The 16613-nt window shown below is 40.2% G+C and overlaps 1 protein-coding gene across 3 annotated transcripts in view; it reads left to right on the top strand.

The window, feature by feature from the left end:
- ARFGEF3 (ARFGEF family member 3) overlaps positions 1-16613 on the top strand; it is a 154141-nt gene that overhangs the window by 125616 nt on the left and 11912 nt on the right. For all 3 annotated transcript variants that reach the window (XM_074368274.1, XM_074368272.1, XM_074368271.1), the window contains 8 exons: positions 30-133; positions 1859-2003; positions 5031-5159; positions 7461-7637; positions 9212-9326; positions 10872-10974; positions 11228-11359; positions 13586-13707. In XM_074368274.1, the coding sequence (XP_074224375.1) occupies positions 30-133; positions 1859-2003; positions 5031-5159; positions 7461-7637; positions 9212-9326; positions 10872-10974; positions 11228-11359; positions 13586-13707 (1027 nt within the window). The remainder of the gene's footprint in view (positions 1-29; positions 134-1858; positions 2004-5030; positions 5160-7460; positions 7638-9211; positions 9327-10871; positions 10975-11227; positions 11360-13585; positions 13708-16613) is intronic.

Raw genomic sequence — 16613 nt, 5'->3', positions numbered from 1 at the left:
TTGTCTCTGTCCCCCCTGCCGCCCCCCAGGGGAGGTGGACTGTAAAGAAATCGGAGACTGTGTCCCAGGACCAGGAGCCACGTCCCCAGACCTGTGCCTCCCCGCCCTGGATTACCTCCGGCGCTGTTCTCAGGTACCCAGGCCCCGAAACCTGCCTCAGAAGATGTTTGCAAATCAGGCCTGAATGTCTTTTGACACTGAGCCCAAGAGAAGTACTTTCTGCTATCTCTGAGGAGACTGGGGCTTCGATTTAGAGTATAAATTTTTGTCCCCACCCCTCTACAAAGGAGAGAAAGTGAGAAATAAAAACATACCAGAACACAACTGGATTTTGAGACCCCTGACACTTCTCATTTATACTCCGGTATCCAAAATACCTTAATCTCGACACCTGTGTCAGGCTGGGAGGCCATGGGGAATCTTCCTGATGGTGCCAGAGTATGGACAGTGGGCTGCACACAGTGAAGAGAGACATAAAAAAAGAAAAAGGAACGTATTCAGTCAAGATCTAGTCCAGAAATCCAATAAAACGTCGCTATCAGTGTGAACAGTGACCTTCCTTGTGCTAAGCCCAGTAGTTCTGTGTCCTCATCCGTGTCACACGCCAGTGGAGCAAGACGGCACTCCCTCCTTGAAGCCTTTTGTCCTCTAAGCTTCCGTGACACCCTCCCGGAAGCTCTTCTCCTGTTTCCTAAGGTTGTGTCCCCAGGCCTCCCCCTGTCTGTCTGTGACCTCTCCCTCGGTGATAGCCTTAAGCCCCACGGCTTCAGAAAGGACACACGGCCCTGACTTCTTCCTCCAGCTGCTTCTGCAGGGCCCCACGTGACGTGACCCCCTCCCCTCCCACCCTCAGACCCTTCCCTCCCACTCACTGGGCTCACCCACGCTCACTTTCTGCCCCTCAAACACACCCTGGTTGTGACCGCTCAGGACCTTTGCTGCTCCCTCTGCCTGGAATCTCCTCTCCTGGGATCTCTGTATGACACTTCGTATCTTCCAGGTCTCATCTGAAACATCGCCTCCTCAGAGAGACCGGGGCTTGGGTGTCCACCAGCTCCTTGCCAACATTCCCCACATACCCCAGGTCACTCTTTCTAGGACCGCCTGTCTAATTTTCTCTGTAACATTGACGTCAGAAATTTTATCTGAGAAAGGAGTATGTCTGTAAGATGCACAGGACAGAAATTTTGCGTCTCCCCCGCAGCTGTTTCCCTAATCTCTAAAACCATACAGGCACAGCTGGAACCACTCTAATTTGTAGGGATACATGGGTCCTTGGGAGTTTGTCCCAGTAACAGATCCTGGAGGATGGGGCTGTAGCAGTGAGGACAGGATAGGGCCCAGGACAACCTGTTAGCACTGCTTCTCATGCCTTCATCTCTCAGCCTTGTCCACGGATTCTTCCATTTCCCCAGTTGCCCCGTTTCACTGATGTTAAGTCAGGGGAAGGGAAATCAGAGGCTGGCATCTCCTTTGCCTACAGACTCTCTTCTCAGTGATCCCCACAGAACTCTCTCTCCCAGGCAGAAATTCTTGACATGTTTCATGGTTCCCTTGGCAGGTTTATGAAAGTCTATCAGACTGCCATGCAGTTGAGATGCTGGAAAGTCTCTATAGGGTCCTCTTCCTCTACCTTTTTGTTGCCATTGAACTCTGTGTCATCTGCTTCATGGGATAAATGCCTCTTGTGAGCGGCCTTATGAAGCCAAGTCACAACCAAGTTTAAAACTTTCACACAGTGGGAGCCTTTCTGGTTTTCTCTCCCCCTTCTCTTACTAGGATATAGTTTTGTTGTTATTTATACTCAGAGTGCAGATTTTTCCAGTATATAATTGCAATTTGGTATTTTTTTATTTAGTTATTGGCCAAAATCTACAAAATGCCCTTGAAGCCAATATTCCTTAGTGGGCGACTTGCTAGCTTGCCTCGAAGACTTCAGGAGCAGTCGGCGAGTAGTGAGGATGGAATGGAGTCAGTCCTGTCTGATTTTGATGATGACACTGGTAAGTCAGTTGGTTGGACTAAACCAGGTTATTTCCTGTGTTCGTATTCCCAGAAGCCTTAGCCATGAATTAAGTAACTTAAGAGAAGTAACTTAAGAGAAGCCTTAGCCATGAATTAAGTAACTTAAGAAATCATGAGCCCATTTGTATTTTTATGATTTATAATTCTAACAGAACCAGTCTACCCTGAAGTTTCCATGGACTCTCCAAAAGCATTTTACAATTGATGCCTCCAAAGCTGTCCTTTTGATAGATGCCTCCATCTAAAACCAGTGTAGATTTGCAGAGTCCACCCAGTATAGTTTCTAACTCGGAATTCTCTTGAATTTAGCAAATTGCATTGTGGTTGCATTGGTGCATTGGTACTTAAATTGGCTGGTAATTTTCTTTAATACCTTCTAGGAAACATAGTCATTATATAATCACTTCCTGCAGGTTTTTGGTTAGAGGCTGGGGAAATTAAGCCTTTACAGAAGAGAGAATGTATCTGTAACTGGTGAAGCTGAAGGCTCATTAAAAGAACACATTTAAAGCATGTGTTTCAAATGCATTCCCATGTAATTTCCTGTGAATTCGAGTTCAATCTAGTAGCTTTGGATAATTTTCAGATGGGTTAACTCATGCTCACGTTTGCTGTCTCTCAGTTCAGATAACTCTGTCCTATTTCTAGATCTAGAAATGGGAATGATATCCTTAAAGGGATATGACATCTGGGCAGAAGAACTTTGAGGGAAGGTTTTTTTCATTTGCTTTTTAGTTTGTTTTTTAATTACTCTTCTGGTTTATTTTTCTGATACAAATTCGTTTACGGCAGTAGGTAGAAAACGTCCAGGTTTCCATAGGGCTTATAAACAGTACAACCTTACTAATTCAGACTAGTTGTGACGAAAAACTATAGGAAAGAATGAATATCTAACGTGTAGAACAATTAAAATTTTGGAAATTAGCTAGAGGTTGCCTTATAGAGGTTTCATTTTAATGATTAGATAAGAATAATTTTTACTCAGCATCTTAAACCTCCAACCCAGACAATTATAAGAAGTTAATGTTGCTTATCTATAATACAGTCTTTAAAACAGTTGTAGATGGTTTGTATATGTAACCGCGATCATTCCCTTCCCATTTGTGCAAACCATTAATCCGTTTTTTTCCCTAGGCAGCCCACCGTCTTATGGATGAAGTTCAGCCAAGCACCTATCTAAGGTTTCCCACACTATAAATTCATTAAGGGCTTAAAGTTTTAGTTATATATGAAATATACCTAGATCAGAGAAAAGACTAAAAGTAAAAGCTTTGAATATTTAAAATTAATTCTCACCATTGATACACTCTTAAATATGATTCCTCTGGTTTCCAAAAGCAAATAATTGCCTCTCCATTTTCCTATGGAAATGTCAAACATACATAAAAACTAGGCAGAGTGGTATAAGGAATAGTCATGTATCCATCACCCAGCTTCAACCATTATTAATACATAGCCAATCTCGTATTATGTATATCTACACACACATGCGCGCGCACGCTCTCTCCCTGTCTCCCTCTCCCCGCACCTGCTTCTCCTTTCCGCACTGTTTTAAAGCAAGTCCCAGATATTACAGCATCTCATCTATAAATGTTTGGTATGTGTCCTTTAAAGACAACAAACATAACCATAATGTTATTATTGTGCTTAAAAATGAACAGTAATTCTTCAGTAACATCAAATATGTGGTATTGAATTTTCCAATTTTCTTATACACATCAGTCAATTTTCAGGATTCATATTATCTACACACACATTTGGCTGTTCCATCTCTTACTTAAGTGCTTGTCAATCTGTGGGTTTTCCTCTCCAGCTCTCGTTTACGCCTTTGCAATTTATTTGTGGAAGAAGTGAGGTTCCTTGTCCTGTAGAGTTTTCTATTTGGATTTTATTGGTTGCACCGCCTTTAGTGGTGTGTAACATGTTTTTCTGTCCTCTGTTTCCTATATATTAGCTTCGCCACAACTGCTTATATTTTGAGGTTTGTGAGAATTTCTTGTCACCTAGTTTTATTATATTTATTGTCTGTGACTGGTTTTGCCTCCTATTAATGGAGATGCTCAAAACTGGGGAATTAGTTTCTTTTAGTAGTGATATTTTAAAACTGCCATCTTCTGATACAGTTTTCTTTTGCAGGAAAATTAGAAGTATTAAAATTAAAATGTAGAGGGGGCTATTTTGTATATTCTAGTATTTTTGTACATAGACAAATGTGATATGTACATACAATGGAATATAATTCGTCCATAAAAAGTAATGAAGTTCTAATACAAGCTGCAGCAGCAATCTACCTCGAAAACATTATGCTAAGTGAAATAAGCCAGACACAAAAAGATAAATATTTTATGATTCTGCGTAGGCGAAATATCTAGAATAGGCAAATTCGTAGAGACAGAAAATCAAGTAGAGGTTACCAGGGGCTGGAGTGAGGGGCAAATGCAGAGCTGTTGCTTTAGTGGGAGCAGAGTTTCTGTCTGAGGTAAAGAAAAAGTTTTGGAAGTTGATAGTTATGTTGGTTACACGACATTGTGCCATGTAATTAATACCACTGAACTGCATACTAAAAATTGTTAAAATGGCAATTTTTACTATATATATTTATAAGTAAATAATATAATATATAATAAAATTTTAAAGGATAGATTAAGGTGATGGAATGAAAAGATTATTACTTTATTATTACTAAAAGGATATTATTACATCAACTCCTGAGAAATCTAGTAATTATTTCATATTGTAGAATTCACATACCACATCACCTTCTTCCTGAAGGTGAATAAGGAGGAAATTTGAATGATTTTTTTTCCTTTCACTTTGTTGGAACATGTAAATCACAATTTGTCCATGCTTAGAGGCACTCAGGGCTACCTTACCAGGGGTTGCCTCACATCTCTAAGCGCTTGGTGGTTTACAGAAGTCTTTTACATACAGTGTTGAGTTTGCCGTGGCGATGATTCTGTGCTGTGTTTCATCGGATTTCATAGGGGTCTGGTTTTGGTTTCCAGGGCTGATAGAAGTCTGGATCATCCTGCTGGAGCAGCTCACAGCAGCTGTGTCCAACTGCCCACGTCAGCACCAACCGCCAACCTTGGATTTACTCTTTGAGCTGTTGAGAGATGTTACCAAAACACCTGGTAAATATTCCTCTGTCCCTCTTTGGGGGGAGTTGTTAGACGTATCTTTTCTCAGGAAGCTGTCTCTGTGAGTGTCTGTTTGACCACTGTAACCCTAGCCAGTATGATAGATGCTTGATATGTATTTGTTGAATGGCTATGACCCAGTGACATTTAAGACATGTCTTCATATTGTTTACAGGTTTCCCACCAGTCCATTTATAAGTTATGGATGGTGGCCAGTTAATTGAATGTGCAGCATCCCATAATATTCAGGCCAAGGCTGTGGTATCAGTGTCTCCACAGGCCAGCTGGCTTTGTTTCATAGTTACAGCCTTCCTCTTTGGATCTCACATGCTCTCGGCCCCAGCGCTGTCAGTAGGGCTCACCAGGTCCACCACTGACATGAACCAGCCACTCAAATGTACATGCAGGGTAGAGACAGCAGTGTCTTAGTTGTATAAGGGTCGTAGGTGATTCGATTTGGGGGAAGACATTTAGTGATGTCCCTGATAGTACAGGGGGGAAAATATGGTCCTTAGGAATTCAGTTCTTGTTCTAAATTCATCACGGTTAGTATGCCTACTTACTCATCCAAATTTTCCCTAGATCAAAAAAAAATTTTTTTAATAGAAATTTTAGTTTTCACTAACACAATCACATCCACAAATATAACCACTAGTTAATTCCATAGTTATAAGAGTTTTGTTTTCTACATAAATTGATGAAGACTTGATAACTGATACTGTTTTAACATCTGTAGAAAAGTTTCTGTCCATTTTTTTCAGTAAAATTGTCATAGCTACCCCTACACATTAAGAAGGTAAAAGCTTTCTATCCAAGATTAAGCAGGTATTTCATAGAATTATATTAGTTATATATAAAATATATATCTTATAGAATTAATATAATTAATTCAATAATATGATTATATTAATTTAATTATATTAATTAAAACACTATTTCTTAATCAGACCAACAGATTGGTACTGAATGGTCAGTTCAGTACCATTTTCTGCTACTGTGTGTGTGTGAGAAGAGCATTTAGCCCAATAATTCTACTCTTAGAAATCATCAAAGAAATTAACAATAATGAAGATAAAAATCATATATATAATATATATATATTGATGTTTGCTGAAGCATCTTGAATACCAGAAACATTATGAACACTTTAAATGGGTTAAGTAAATTATGGTTTAAAAAAAAAACATGTAAATATTCTACAGGTATTAAAATGAACATTTGTGAATAATATTTAATGATATGAATATTTATTTATAAAGCATTGTGTTAAAATATAGTGTGGAGTACAGTGTCAACTTTATGCATTTATAAATACACACACACACACATTTTCAAAAAGTACTAGTAGGAAATACATCAAAATATAATTTTCTTCTTTGTATTCTCATGTGTTTTCTGTGTTTATTATAAAAAAGATACCTTGCTTTTGTAATCAGAATTTGCAAAATCCATCAACATTTTCACAAAGATTTTTCATGATGGCTTTGTTCATACAGCAAAATACAGAAACACCTTAAATGCCCATCAGTAAGGGAATGGATAAGTGAACTGTTCCATATACAGTTTGAACAGTTTGGAACAGTATGTGGTAATAAAAATGAGGAATATCTAAATTTGCTGGCACAGAATGATCTCTTATACATACTGGTAAGGGCAAAAAATCAAGCAGACCAAGGTTTACGTTATCCCATTTATATACAAGTAATAAAAAACAAAACTATTTCTCTATGTTCCATGTAAATATATGTACTTACATTTTAAAGGGTGATTTCTTATAGGGATATAGGTATCTGTATGTTTACATCTGGGGACTAAGGAATTGATCAAGTGATGCTCTTGTTTTATCAGTATTGTTTTAATATTTTTTATTGAAGTATAGTCAGTTATAATGTGTCAGTTTCTGGTGTACAGCACAATGTCCCAGTATATGTACACACACACACATACTCGTTTTCATATTCTTTTTCATTAAAGGTTATTACAAGATACTGAATATAGTTCCCTGTGCTATACAGAAGTTTGGTTTTTTAATCTATTTTTATACCTAGAGGTTAACATGTACAAATCTCAAACTCCTAATTTATCCCTTCCCACCCCCTTTCCCCTGGTAACCATAAGAGGAGTATACTTATGTATTACCCCAATCAGTGGTAAATTCTTTTTCCTTGCCCCTTCTCAGAGAATGAGGAGCTCCTTCAAAAGAGACAGCAGTGCCAAGTGATGACTGAGAGCTTTCCTTTTATTGCAGGAGAGGGTGCCAAGATCACAATTCTGAAGTTGACTTTTCTTTTTCAGGACCAGGGTTTGGCATCTACGCAGTTGTTCACCTTCTCCTTCCTGTGATGTCCCTTTGGCTCCGTCGTAGCCATAAAGACCATTCTTACTGGGATGTGGCCTCTGCTAACTTCAAGCATGCCATAGGTCTGTCCTGTGAGCTGGTGGTGGAGCACATCCAGAGCTTTATCCACTCAGGTATCTGTGGTGCCAGAGAAGCTCATGCCGCATGGTTGTTTAGCAGACAGCATTAGTGTCCAAAAGTACTTAGTAAATATCTAGTGCAAATATCAGTGCATGGTGATCTTTATCCTGGGAATTATTAAAATAGAATCACAGGGTCAGTGTTAGCATTCTAATTGTAGACTGTCAGAAAGAAATTTGGTACCCACGTGTCCTCTACAAAATTATCGAACAGAATACTTAAAATACATGTATGACTGGAAATAAAATACCTAATAAGGTCTAGAATATCTATGCATTAGGAGAGGGGAGGCAAGTTCAAGTATATAATAAATTTAAAAAGAAGAAATGTCCCTATCGCCTGGGGGTGAGGGAGGGGGTGTATCCCACTCTCCTGCTGCATCTGGGGAGGCTAAATGGAGGAGGTGGGTTTTAGAAAAGGCTCAAATTATGGGCAAGAAGTTACTTAATAGATTAGGGGTAAAGAGAGGGATCTTAATATCTGTGCCACTTTGAAAAAGATTTGAAGGTGTGGGGTGGATATTATGTTGAAGTCAGCAGACGGGGAGGAACCTAGAGGCAGGGACATGTGTCAGCTGTGGTACCTACCAGTGGAGCAACATTTGTGAAATGTAGATCCTTGTTCAGAATTCTTGCCATGGGAAGATCAGGAAATTTGAGAGCAGGAGAAGTCTTGCTGCTAGCCCTAGAGGTTATAAAGAGAAGGGAAAGGCGTACAGGAGTATAAAGGAAGAGGTGGGTTAAGAGGCTCCCTTGTTGGCGAGGTTAGAGAAACTGATGAGAACGTGACCCCAAGGGAGAGTCAAAACGCAAAGACAAGAAATGGTGTCTCTACTAGGACTTGTAAGGACAATTTGCCCTGCAAAAAATACACCGATTGAGAAAGAAGAGAAATGCATGTTTCCACATGCAGGTGCTAACCATATCCCTGGGGGTAAACATTCCTGTCCAGGTCCTTGCTTTGCACAGCTTTGAGGATTCCACTGAAAATTGGTTCTGTGGCATCACAAGGACTTTGTGGAAAAGAATAGTGACGTATTCCTGGAACTGGGCAAACAGAATGCGATCTTTGGAAGTCTTACTTTCTTTAGTCTGGGGACAGTCAGTTCAAGAAGAGGTAGTACCAGATTTTTTTGTTTCCTAAGAGCGTTTAATTCAATTTAATTCCAGCTAGCAACAGGAAGGAAGGTTTGTCTTATCTTTCCTTTTTTTTGAGAATTAAAAAAATCTACTAGCTTGTATTCAGGCTATATAATAGGGTACATTCTATTCTACTTTAGTAGATGAATTACGTACTTAATTTGAAACATGTACATCAACACATAAAGTGAGCCCCACGTTTTCTCTTGATAGATCTAGAAGTGGATGAAATAAGCTAAAATTAGGTAAAGCCCAAGAAAAATTGTGTGGTCATGGGCGTTTTATTTTGGCTGTTGTGGCCATCTTTCTCAGTGTTCTATCTTTGTATGTATTTTTATCACTCGGACTTTCCTCTTTTGCTGTAGATGCCATTTCAGCCCATTCCTTCACAGCACAGGTGAGTGCAGTCTTGCTCTGATTTTCCCTAGACATCAGGTATGAGAGCATGATCAACACCATGCTGAAGGACCTCTTTGAGTTGCTGGTGGCGTGTGTGGCCAAGCCCACGGAAACCATCTCCAGGGTGGGCTGCTCCTGTATTAGGTGAGAAGAAGGTTCCCTGGCTCTCCGCAAAACTGGGGGGTTTGTTATGGAATCCAAGGGCGTGAAATTCTTTCGTGGTAGCAATCCACTTTCTATAAGTCAAAATGACTGTGCTCATCATAATTCCTCATTTCACGCAGTCGGCCAGTATTCATGGCGCAAGTCATTATACAGGACACTCTGCTACCCTGAAAGTGCTGTGACCAAGGCCCCTACCCTCAAGGAGATACAGCCTGCTCTGAAGGACAGAGCAGAGAGAGTCCTGGGAAACCGGATAATAACAAGGAGGAACTCTAAACACCATGAAAGGACAGGAGGCTTGGGGGGTAGGGCTGTCAGCAAGAGCTTTTTGCAGCAGTAATACTCAGTCAGATTGCCCAAGATGGGTCAGCTTCTAATAGATGGGGGCTTTGTAAACAGGAGAACAGTATGAACAAATACAAGGAGATAAGAATTATAAGTGACAAGACGGTTTTGGTTTGTTGTGTGTATTATTTGTAGAGGAGCAGTGGAAATGGAGCTAGAGTGGAAAAATTAGTACAGAATATATATATACTGTCTTGCCTCGAGCCTAAGTTTACACTTTGGCCTATTTGTAATGGGGATCCATTGACATTTTTATATGAAAATGGGTTAGGAAATAGTATTCAGACAATGGAAGACCAGATGGACTGAAGGCAAGAGTGATAAAAAAATAGCAAAATCTGTAAGGAAACTATAGACTAAGTCTAGGCATGCATCTGTAAGGCCTAAATTTTGTGGCAATAAAATACATTGGTTCAAGACTTCTTTCCTTAAACAGTATGGAGATTTCTTTAAAAACTATAAATAGACTCACCATATGACCCAGCTATCCCCCCTCCTGGACATATATCCAGAGGGAGTTCTAATTCAAAAAGATACATGCACCCCAATGTTCACAGCAGCACTATATACAATAGTCAAGACTTGGAAACAACATAAATGTCCATCGACAGATGATTGGATAAAGAAGTTGTGGTATATTTATGCAATGGAATACTACTCGGCCATAAAAAAGAATAAAATAATGCCATTTGCTGCAATATGGATGGACCTGGAGATCATCATTCTAAGTGAAGTAAGCCAGAAAGAGAAAGAAAATACCATATAATATCATTTATATGTGGAATCTGAAAAAGAAAAAGACACAAATGAACTTATTTACAAAACAGAAACAGACTTACAGCCATAAAAAATAAACTTATGGTTACCAGTGGGGAAAGGTAGTGGGAAGGGATAAACTGGGAGTTCGAGACTGCAGAGACTACTATATATAAAACAGGAAAACTGTATAACACAGGGAACTATATTCAATATCTTATAGTAACCTATAATGAAAAAGAATATGAAAACGAATATATGTATGTATCTGTATGACTAAAAAATTATGCTATACACCAGAAATTGACATATTGTAAACTGACTATTTCATTTTTTAAAAAGTGAAAAAAAATAATAAAAAGTTTAGGATGTAAAGCAAAAAAAAAAAAAAAAAAAAGACTCTTTCCTTGCTTCTCTTGGCAGGTACGTCCTCGTGACAGCGGGCCCTGTGTTCACTGAAGAGATGTGGAGGCTGGCCTGCTGTGCCCTGCAGGAGGCCTTCTCAGCCACCCTCAAGCCAGTGAAGGTAAGCGCCCAGAGGAGAGAATCAGAGCATCTTCCAGCCTTCCTTAGCTCCCCGGTGCCTTGTCAAGTCAGGCACCTGGGTTCCACCTCCCTCCTCACAAAAGGCAGTCTCACTTGAAATCTTGCAGAGGGTGAGAAAAAAGTTGCTGGATCAGTCCTTTTGTGCCAGACACAGTGTCAGTGTCAGCTCCACCCCAAGGCCTGGGGCCATGAACCGGAGGCACCCAGTGAACAACTGTCGTGTTTCCCCCTAGGATCTACTAGGTTGCTTCCACAGCGGCACTGAGAGCTTCAGCGGGGAAGGCTGCCAGGTGAGGGTGGCGGCCCCGTCCACCTCCCCCAGTGCCGAGGCTGAATACTGGCGCATCCGAGCCATGGCTCAGCAGGTAAGAGCGGGGCTTTTGACCCCAGGGGCTCTGGAAGCTTGAGATACTGTGCAGGTCCTTCCTGAAGGTCTTGCATCACGAAACTGCTTTTCATTCCCTTTGGAACATAAACCTGGCCCTGACCTCTGACCAGCACTCTTCTTTACCAGAAATATCTTGAACTCCTTGTCCCTTGTTTTTTGCATCTTCCAACACCCTGATCAGATAGAGTCCTTTTTCCACCTGGCCACTGCCCTTCATTCTTACCTCAACTTACACCACTTCTATTATATATACTTACTGCAATTCTATGGCCAGTGCTGGACTATGAATATCTAAGGATGGCAAATGGATTTGATTTTTTTTCTTATATCTCCCATATGGAACTTAACGTTTACAATTTGCTTAATAAATTTGAGTTGAATGTTAACTCATCAGTAAAATTAAAATGTACTTATCCATCAGGAATCACTGTGTACCGATGACTTTTTCTTCTGAGACATGTCAGAAGTCACAAAAGTTGCTTGGAAGCTCCTGAGTCAGGAGCAGAGAACATATTTTGTGTCTTTTTCTTGGTATTCCTGGTGCAGGGCATATGGATGGTACTTATTTAATGTTCACTGAGTCAGTGAATCACCACAGGTCTTACAGCATTAGCACGAGCCACAGATATGCCCCCCAAACACTTAAGTGACCTGTCAGTCTTCCTGTAAGAAACCTTGCAGGGGGCTTTCATCAGCACTGTCGCTAAATTCACATATTCATAACAGTGCTGTTTATAATTGGGAAAAAACAAAAATGACCTCAATTCCCAACCACCACTGACTGGCTAAACACTATCATATAGCAACAGACATATATCTGAACTGTATTTTCATATGCAGAAGATAATTTGCATATACGTGTGTGTAGTATGTGTTTAAATATTAAGCAGTTTCTATAAATGTATATGTATTGTCAAAACTATGCACTGGGAAAATGAAATGAGTTGGGGTTTATGTTCAAAGGCTTCCTTTCTCTACAAGATCTGTTTAAATTTTTAACAGAATTTCCCCTTAGCATACTGATAAGCTAGGATGCCCTGATTATCAACATAAAGAACTCAGTCTCGTTCATACTGTCAGTTGAGAAGTTTCCTGCTAGGTCTGGCTTCTGAAGGGCCTTTCCCAGCTATGCTCAGAGAGTGGGACCAGAACCTTCCACCACCATCTGCAGAGCAGCACGTCCATAACATCCCTGGACAAGACGGTTGTGCTGCTCTGAAGGGAGCAAGCACATCCATGGTGGACAGCTCCCCACATCAGGAAGTCTGGCCAGGCGCCACAACAGAGAAGGCAAGAGGGTGGTCCTCCAAAGGGGTGGCTTCTCTAGGTAGGAGGCCATCACACCCTGCTAGAGGAATTTTCCCATGTGCACAAAGTGGTCTTTTCAACCCCATCTCACCACACAGTGAGAATATGACAATGGAATCGTGTTCTGAAATAGATTGTTAATGCAGAATAACAGAACAGTTAGTGAATCTTTCATTTCTTAATATTTCTCTTTCTTTAGTCCCAATATATATTTTTTTAGTCCTATATTTACTCTTCAGATAACCCAGTATTTAATTATCTGGTAACTTAACAAGATCTGGAAAGAAAAAAGTTCCTTAAAATACTCGTATTTCCAAAGCGAAGTAGTGAAGGTATGTAAAATCATGCCAAATGAAATCATTTGGCCCAGAATCCATGAACTGGTTACTGTTTTCTAAGTCAGGTCTCCCAGCGCCTAACAGAATAGCCTGGCCACATCAGTATTCCTGACAAGAGAAGTCCCAATTACTTTCTTATGCCTGCAGTGGCTAGATTATGTACCAAACAGATGTCAAAACCAGAGCTCTTTTACAAACACAGCCCCCTTTTATTTACTCTTAATTAATATTAAATGTCGGTACTTGCTATTTGGAGCGTAATCAGTTGTCACGTGGTAGAAGCCGAGTGTTCTTAACTATTAGTGCCGTCAGCTGACATTTGTTGAATATTTACTCTTCTGTTCTAATGCTTTACATATGTTAATACCCACCTATTAATTCATTTAATTCTCTCAACAAACATACCGGGTAGGAAACCATTATCAACTTCACTTTAGAGGAAAGAAAATGAGTAGGAAGAGTAAGCAGCATGCCCAGGGCCATCCATCTGATTCCTGGAGGAGGCAGGTTGAGGATGGTGGTGCTCTAAATCATACGCTTTGTATACCTGTGTGCAGGTGTTTATGCTGGACACCCAGTGCTCACCAAAGACTCCAAACAACTTTGATCATGCTCAGTCCTGTCAACTCATTATTGAGCTGCCTCCTGATGAGAAGCCGAATGGACACACCAAGAAGAGGTAAGAGCTAAGCTCAAACCTGCAGGCACTTATAAATGGGAAAGTCCAGTTCTCCAAGCTCTTGCTCATGGTAATTCCGTCTTCGGCCAAGAACACTGATAACAGTTGTGAAGTCACCTAGCAAAGGCTTTCATAAAAAACTGTTAGCCTTTTAACTAAATTCCCCACATTTCACATGTATTCGTTTGCTAGGGCTGCCATAACAAAGTACCGCAGACTGGATGGCTTGAACAACAGAAACTTAATCTCCCACGGTTCTTGAGGCTAGAAGTCCAAGATCAAGGTGTCAGGAGGGTTGGCTTCTTCTGAGGCCTCTTTTCTTGGCTTCTAGATGATTGTCTTCTCCCTGTGTCTTTGCATGGTCTTTCCTCTGTATGTGTCTTTGTCCAAATGTCCTCTTCTTAGGACACCAACAGTCATACTGGATTAAAGCCCAACCTAATGCCCTCATTTTAACCTAATTATTTTTTAAAACCCTTTTTTCTGAATACACATTCTGTAATACTGTGGGCTAGGACTTCAAAGTATGAATTTGGTGAGGATGCAACTCAGTGTATCGATAGCATCATACATATTAATATTATACTCTTTTTCTAAAAAATAATTTGAGGCATGATTCGTCTTATTTCAGTGAGAAGTATATCAACTTTTCCTGAGCAATAAAGCTGTCAGGATACAGAAAGATCTGTGGGTGTCACAAGAGCCTTACCCCTTTAAAATACTATCATCCTGCCCAAAAAACCCATTGTTTCTAGACTTTAAGATGAGAGCGATGACTGAAAGTTCACATTTCTGAACTTCTGACACAGTAGGAGTCATGATGGTGAGTCTTTGGGCACCACATGTGAAGTACAGGGGATAGATAATCCACTTCCACTTGTCCATGAATCAGAACTGGATCTAGCTGAGCCCAGTGCCTGTGTCCTTCACCACTTCCATTTTAGGGAGACAGTATGAGTTTTCCAAAAGTTACCAGTTAGAAATAATTTCTGTCCTCTTAAATTTGTTGAGGCTTATTTTGAGTCTGAGTGTGTGGTCTATCCTAGAGAATGTTCCATGTACACTTGAAAAAGTTACCAGTTCATATGGCAGTTTGATTAATCCAACTATTTGGGTGAAATTTCCAGGTACTAACTGCTTTCGTCCAGTGTGTGTGTGGTACATACAGAAGCTTATGTGGAAGGTTCAAAGGTTATAAAACGTGAATAGAAACTACAGTAACTATGAACCTTCAAAAGTAGAGCTTTACCAATACCCCACATGCTCCTCCTCAGTTCTATACCCAGCTTCCCTCCCCTGCCTGTCACTTGTTTTTAAGTGTTGGTCATTTTTTATCTGTTCTACATACCAATGATTATGCACTGTTTTCCACACCTTTAAGCATTTATCTGTTTTTCAATTTCAGTTCTTTTCTAACCTGTTTCCCTTTTTTTCTATTTCTAGTCCCTTCAGCTAAGTATTCTTGCCAAAACAATTTTTGAAGTAGGAGAAAAGGGAGAAAGGAGTAATAGGCTGAATTCACATTACAGATAAAACACAGGAAAAATAGGATCACCTAATATTTGTATGTTATTGGTTTAAAGATTTTAAAAGGTTAAGACTTAAAAATGTATCACCATGCTTCATCAGTTTACCTAGTACTTTTAATAGACAATTACACCCTCAATAAAATTCAGTAAAACAGGAAAAGCATATTAAATTCTTCAGTAGAGGCCACTATACCTAAAAACATTCTCTAAAATTCTTCAAGTATTTTGAGTTCTTGAATTTGACTCACTCACAGGGGTGGTTCTTAACTTAGCACAGAAGATAGTGAAAGATGAGTTAGACGTCAGAAAAGTTTGTGTACCTACTGGTCAGATACGTCCTCGGAAGTCCACATTGAAATCACTCACAGAAGAAAAAGACTGAAACTAAAACCAGATTCCAACCTTTTAGTAAAGAGAAATCTGGGTTTTGTTTTTAAGTCACCTTGACATTGACAGGCCGAGCTTTAAACGATCCATGTAATCTTAATTAGGGCTTTAGGATGTACCTTAAGCCATGAATCTGTTTATCTCTGATACTGACATTAGCATGTTTTAAGTCAGGCACTTGTTACGCAATTCACTCTCAGTTTTCCAGTCTGGAGGCTTGCTTTCCTACGTACTTTGCATCAGAAGCAGGAAGGGAAGGTGTAAAGTTTCTCCACTTCAAGGTCTCCGTCTTAACAGGTGTGCTGAGAGAAGGGTTGAAACACCTGGGTACAACAAATTGAAAAACTATCTGTTGGTTTTTGTTTGCTCCAAATCGTTCTTGTCTCCTGTTAGGGCAGATGATAATTAAGAGTTGCAGATCCATAAACACTTATTTCACTTTTTCAGTACCTTTCTGAAAGTTTCATCTCTTCAGTATTGCTGCTGCTTCCTCCTTGTTTTCGCACTGCTGCACAATATGGCTTGAGCCTAAAGTAAAGGGGATTTTTCTATCCTTTTTCATATGCACAGTTAGCAATTTTATATCTTAAAGCATCCAAAGGCGTATCTTGGGGTTGACCAGATCCTCCACAGTTCAGACATGGGCTTGATCAGCCCTTTCTTTAGGCATTTGCTGGTAAAGGGCTTTCCATTTCTCAGGGAAGGTAAGAGGAAATATCCTCCTGGGCTAGGCTGCTTGTGGCTTCTGAAGTCTGAGCAAAGTCATCCCCTGGTTGTGCCTGCTACTTCAGGGGTCCAGGCTGCCAACGCAGTGTGGGTGAAGGAGAGCCATTCCTCAAGGAAACCATTTCCTCCAGGCACCTGCACTCAGAACTAATCTGGGTTTTGTTTTTTTGGTTTGTTCTGGAGACATAACTGAGTTCGTCTTATCAGACATTTGTCCTGGGGACAAGCAGATGAGTAAGGCACTGCTCTGTCCCTTGAGGGATT

The sequence above is a fragment of the Camelus bactrianus genome, chromosome 8 (genome assembly GCF_048773025.1).
Source record: "Camelus bactrianus isolate YW-2024 breed Bactrian camel chromosome 8, ASM4877302v1, whole genome shotgun sequence".
In the NCBI taxonomy this organism is placed as follows: Eukaryota; Metazoa; Chordata; class Mammalia; order Artiodactyla; family Camelidae; genus Camelus; species Camelus bactrianus.
This window is presented reverse-complemented; position numbering and strand designations above follow the sequence as displayed.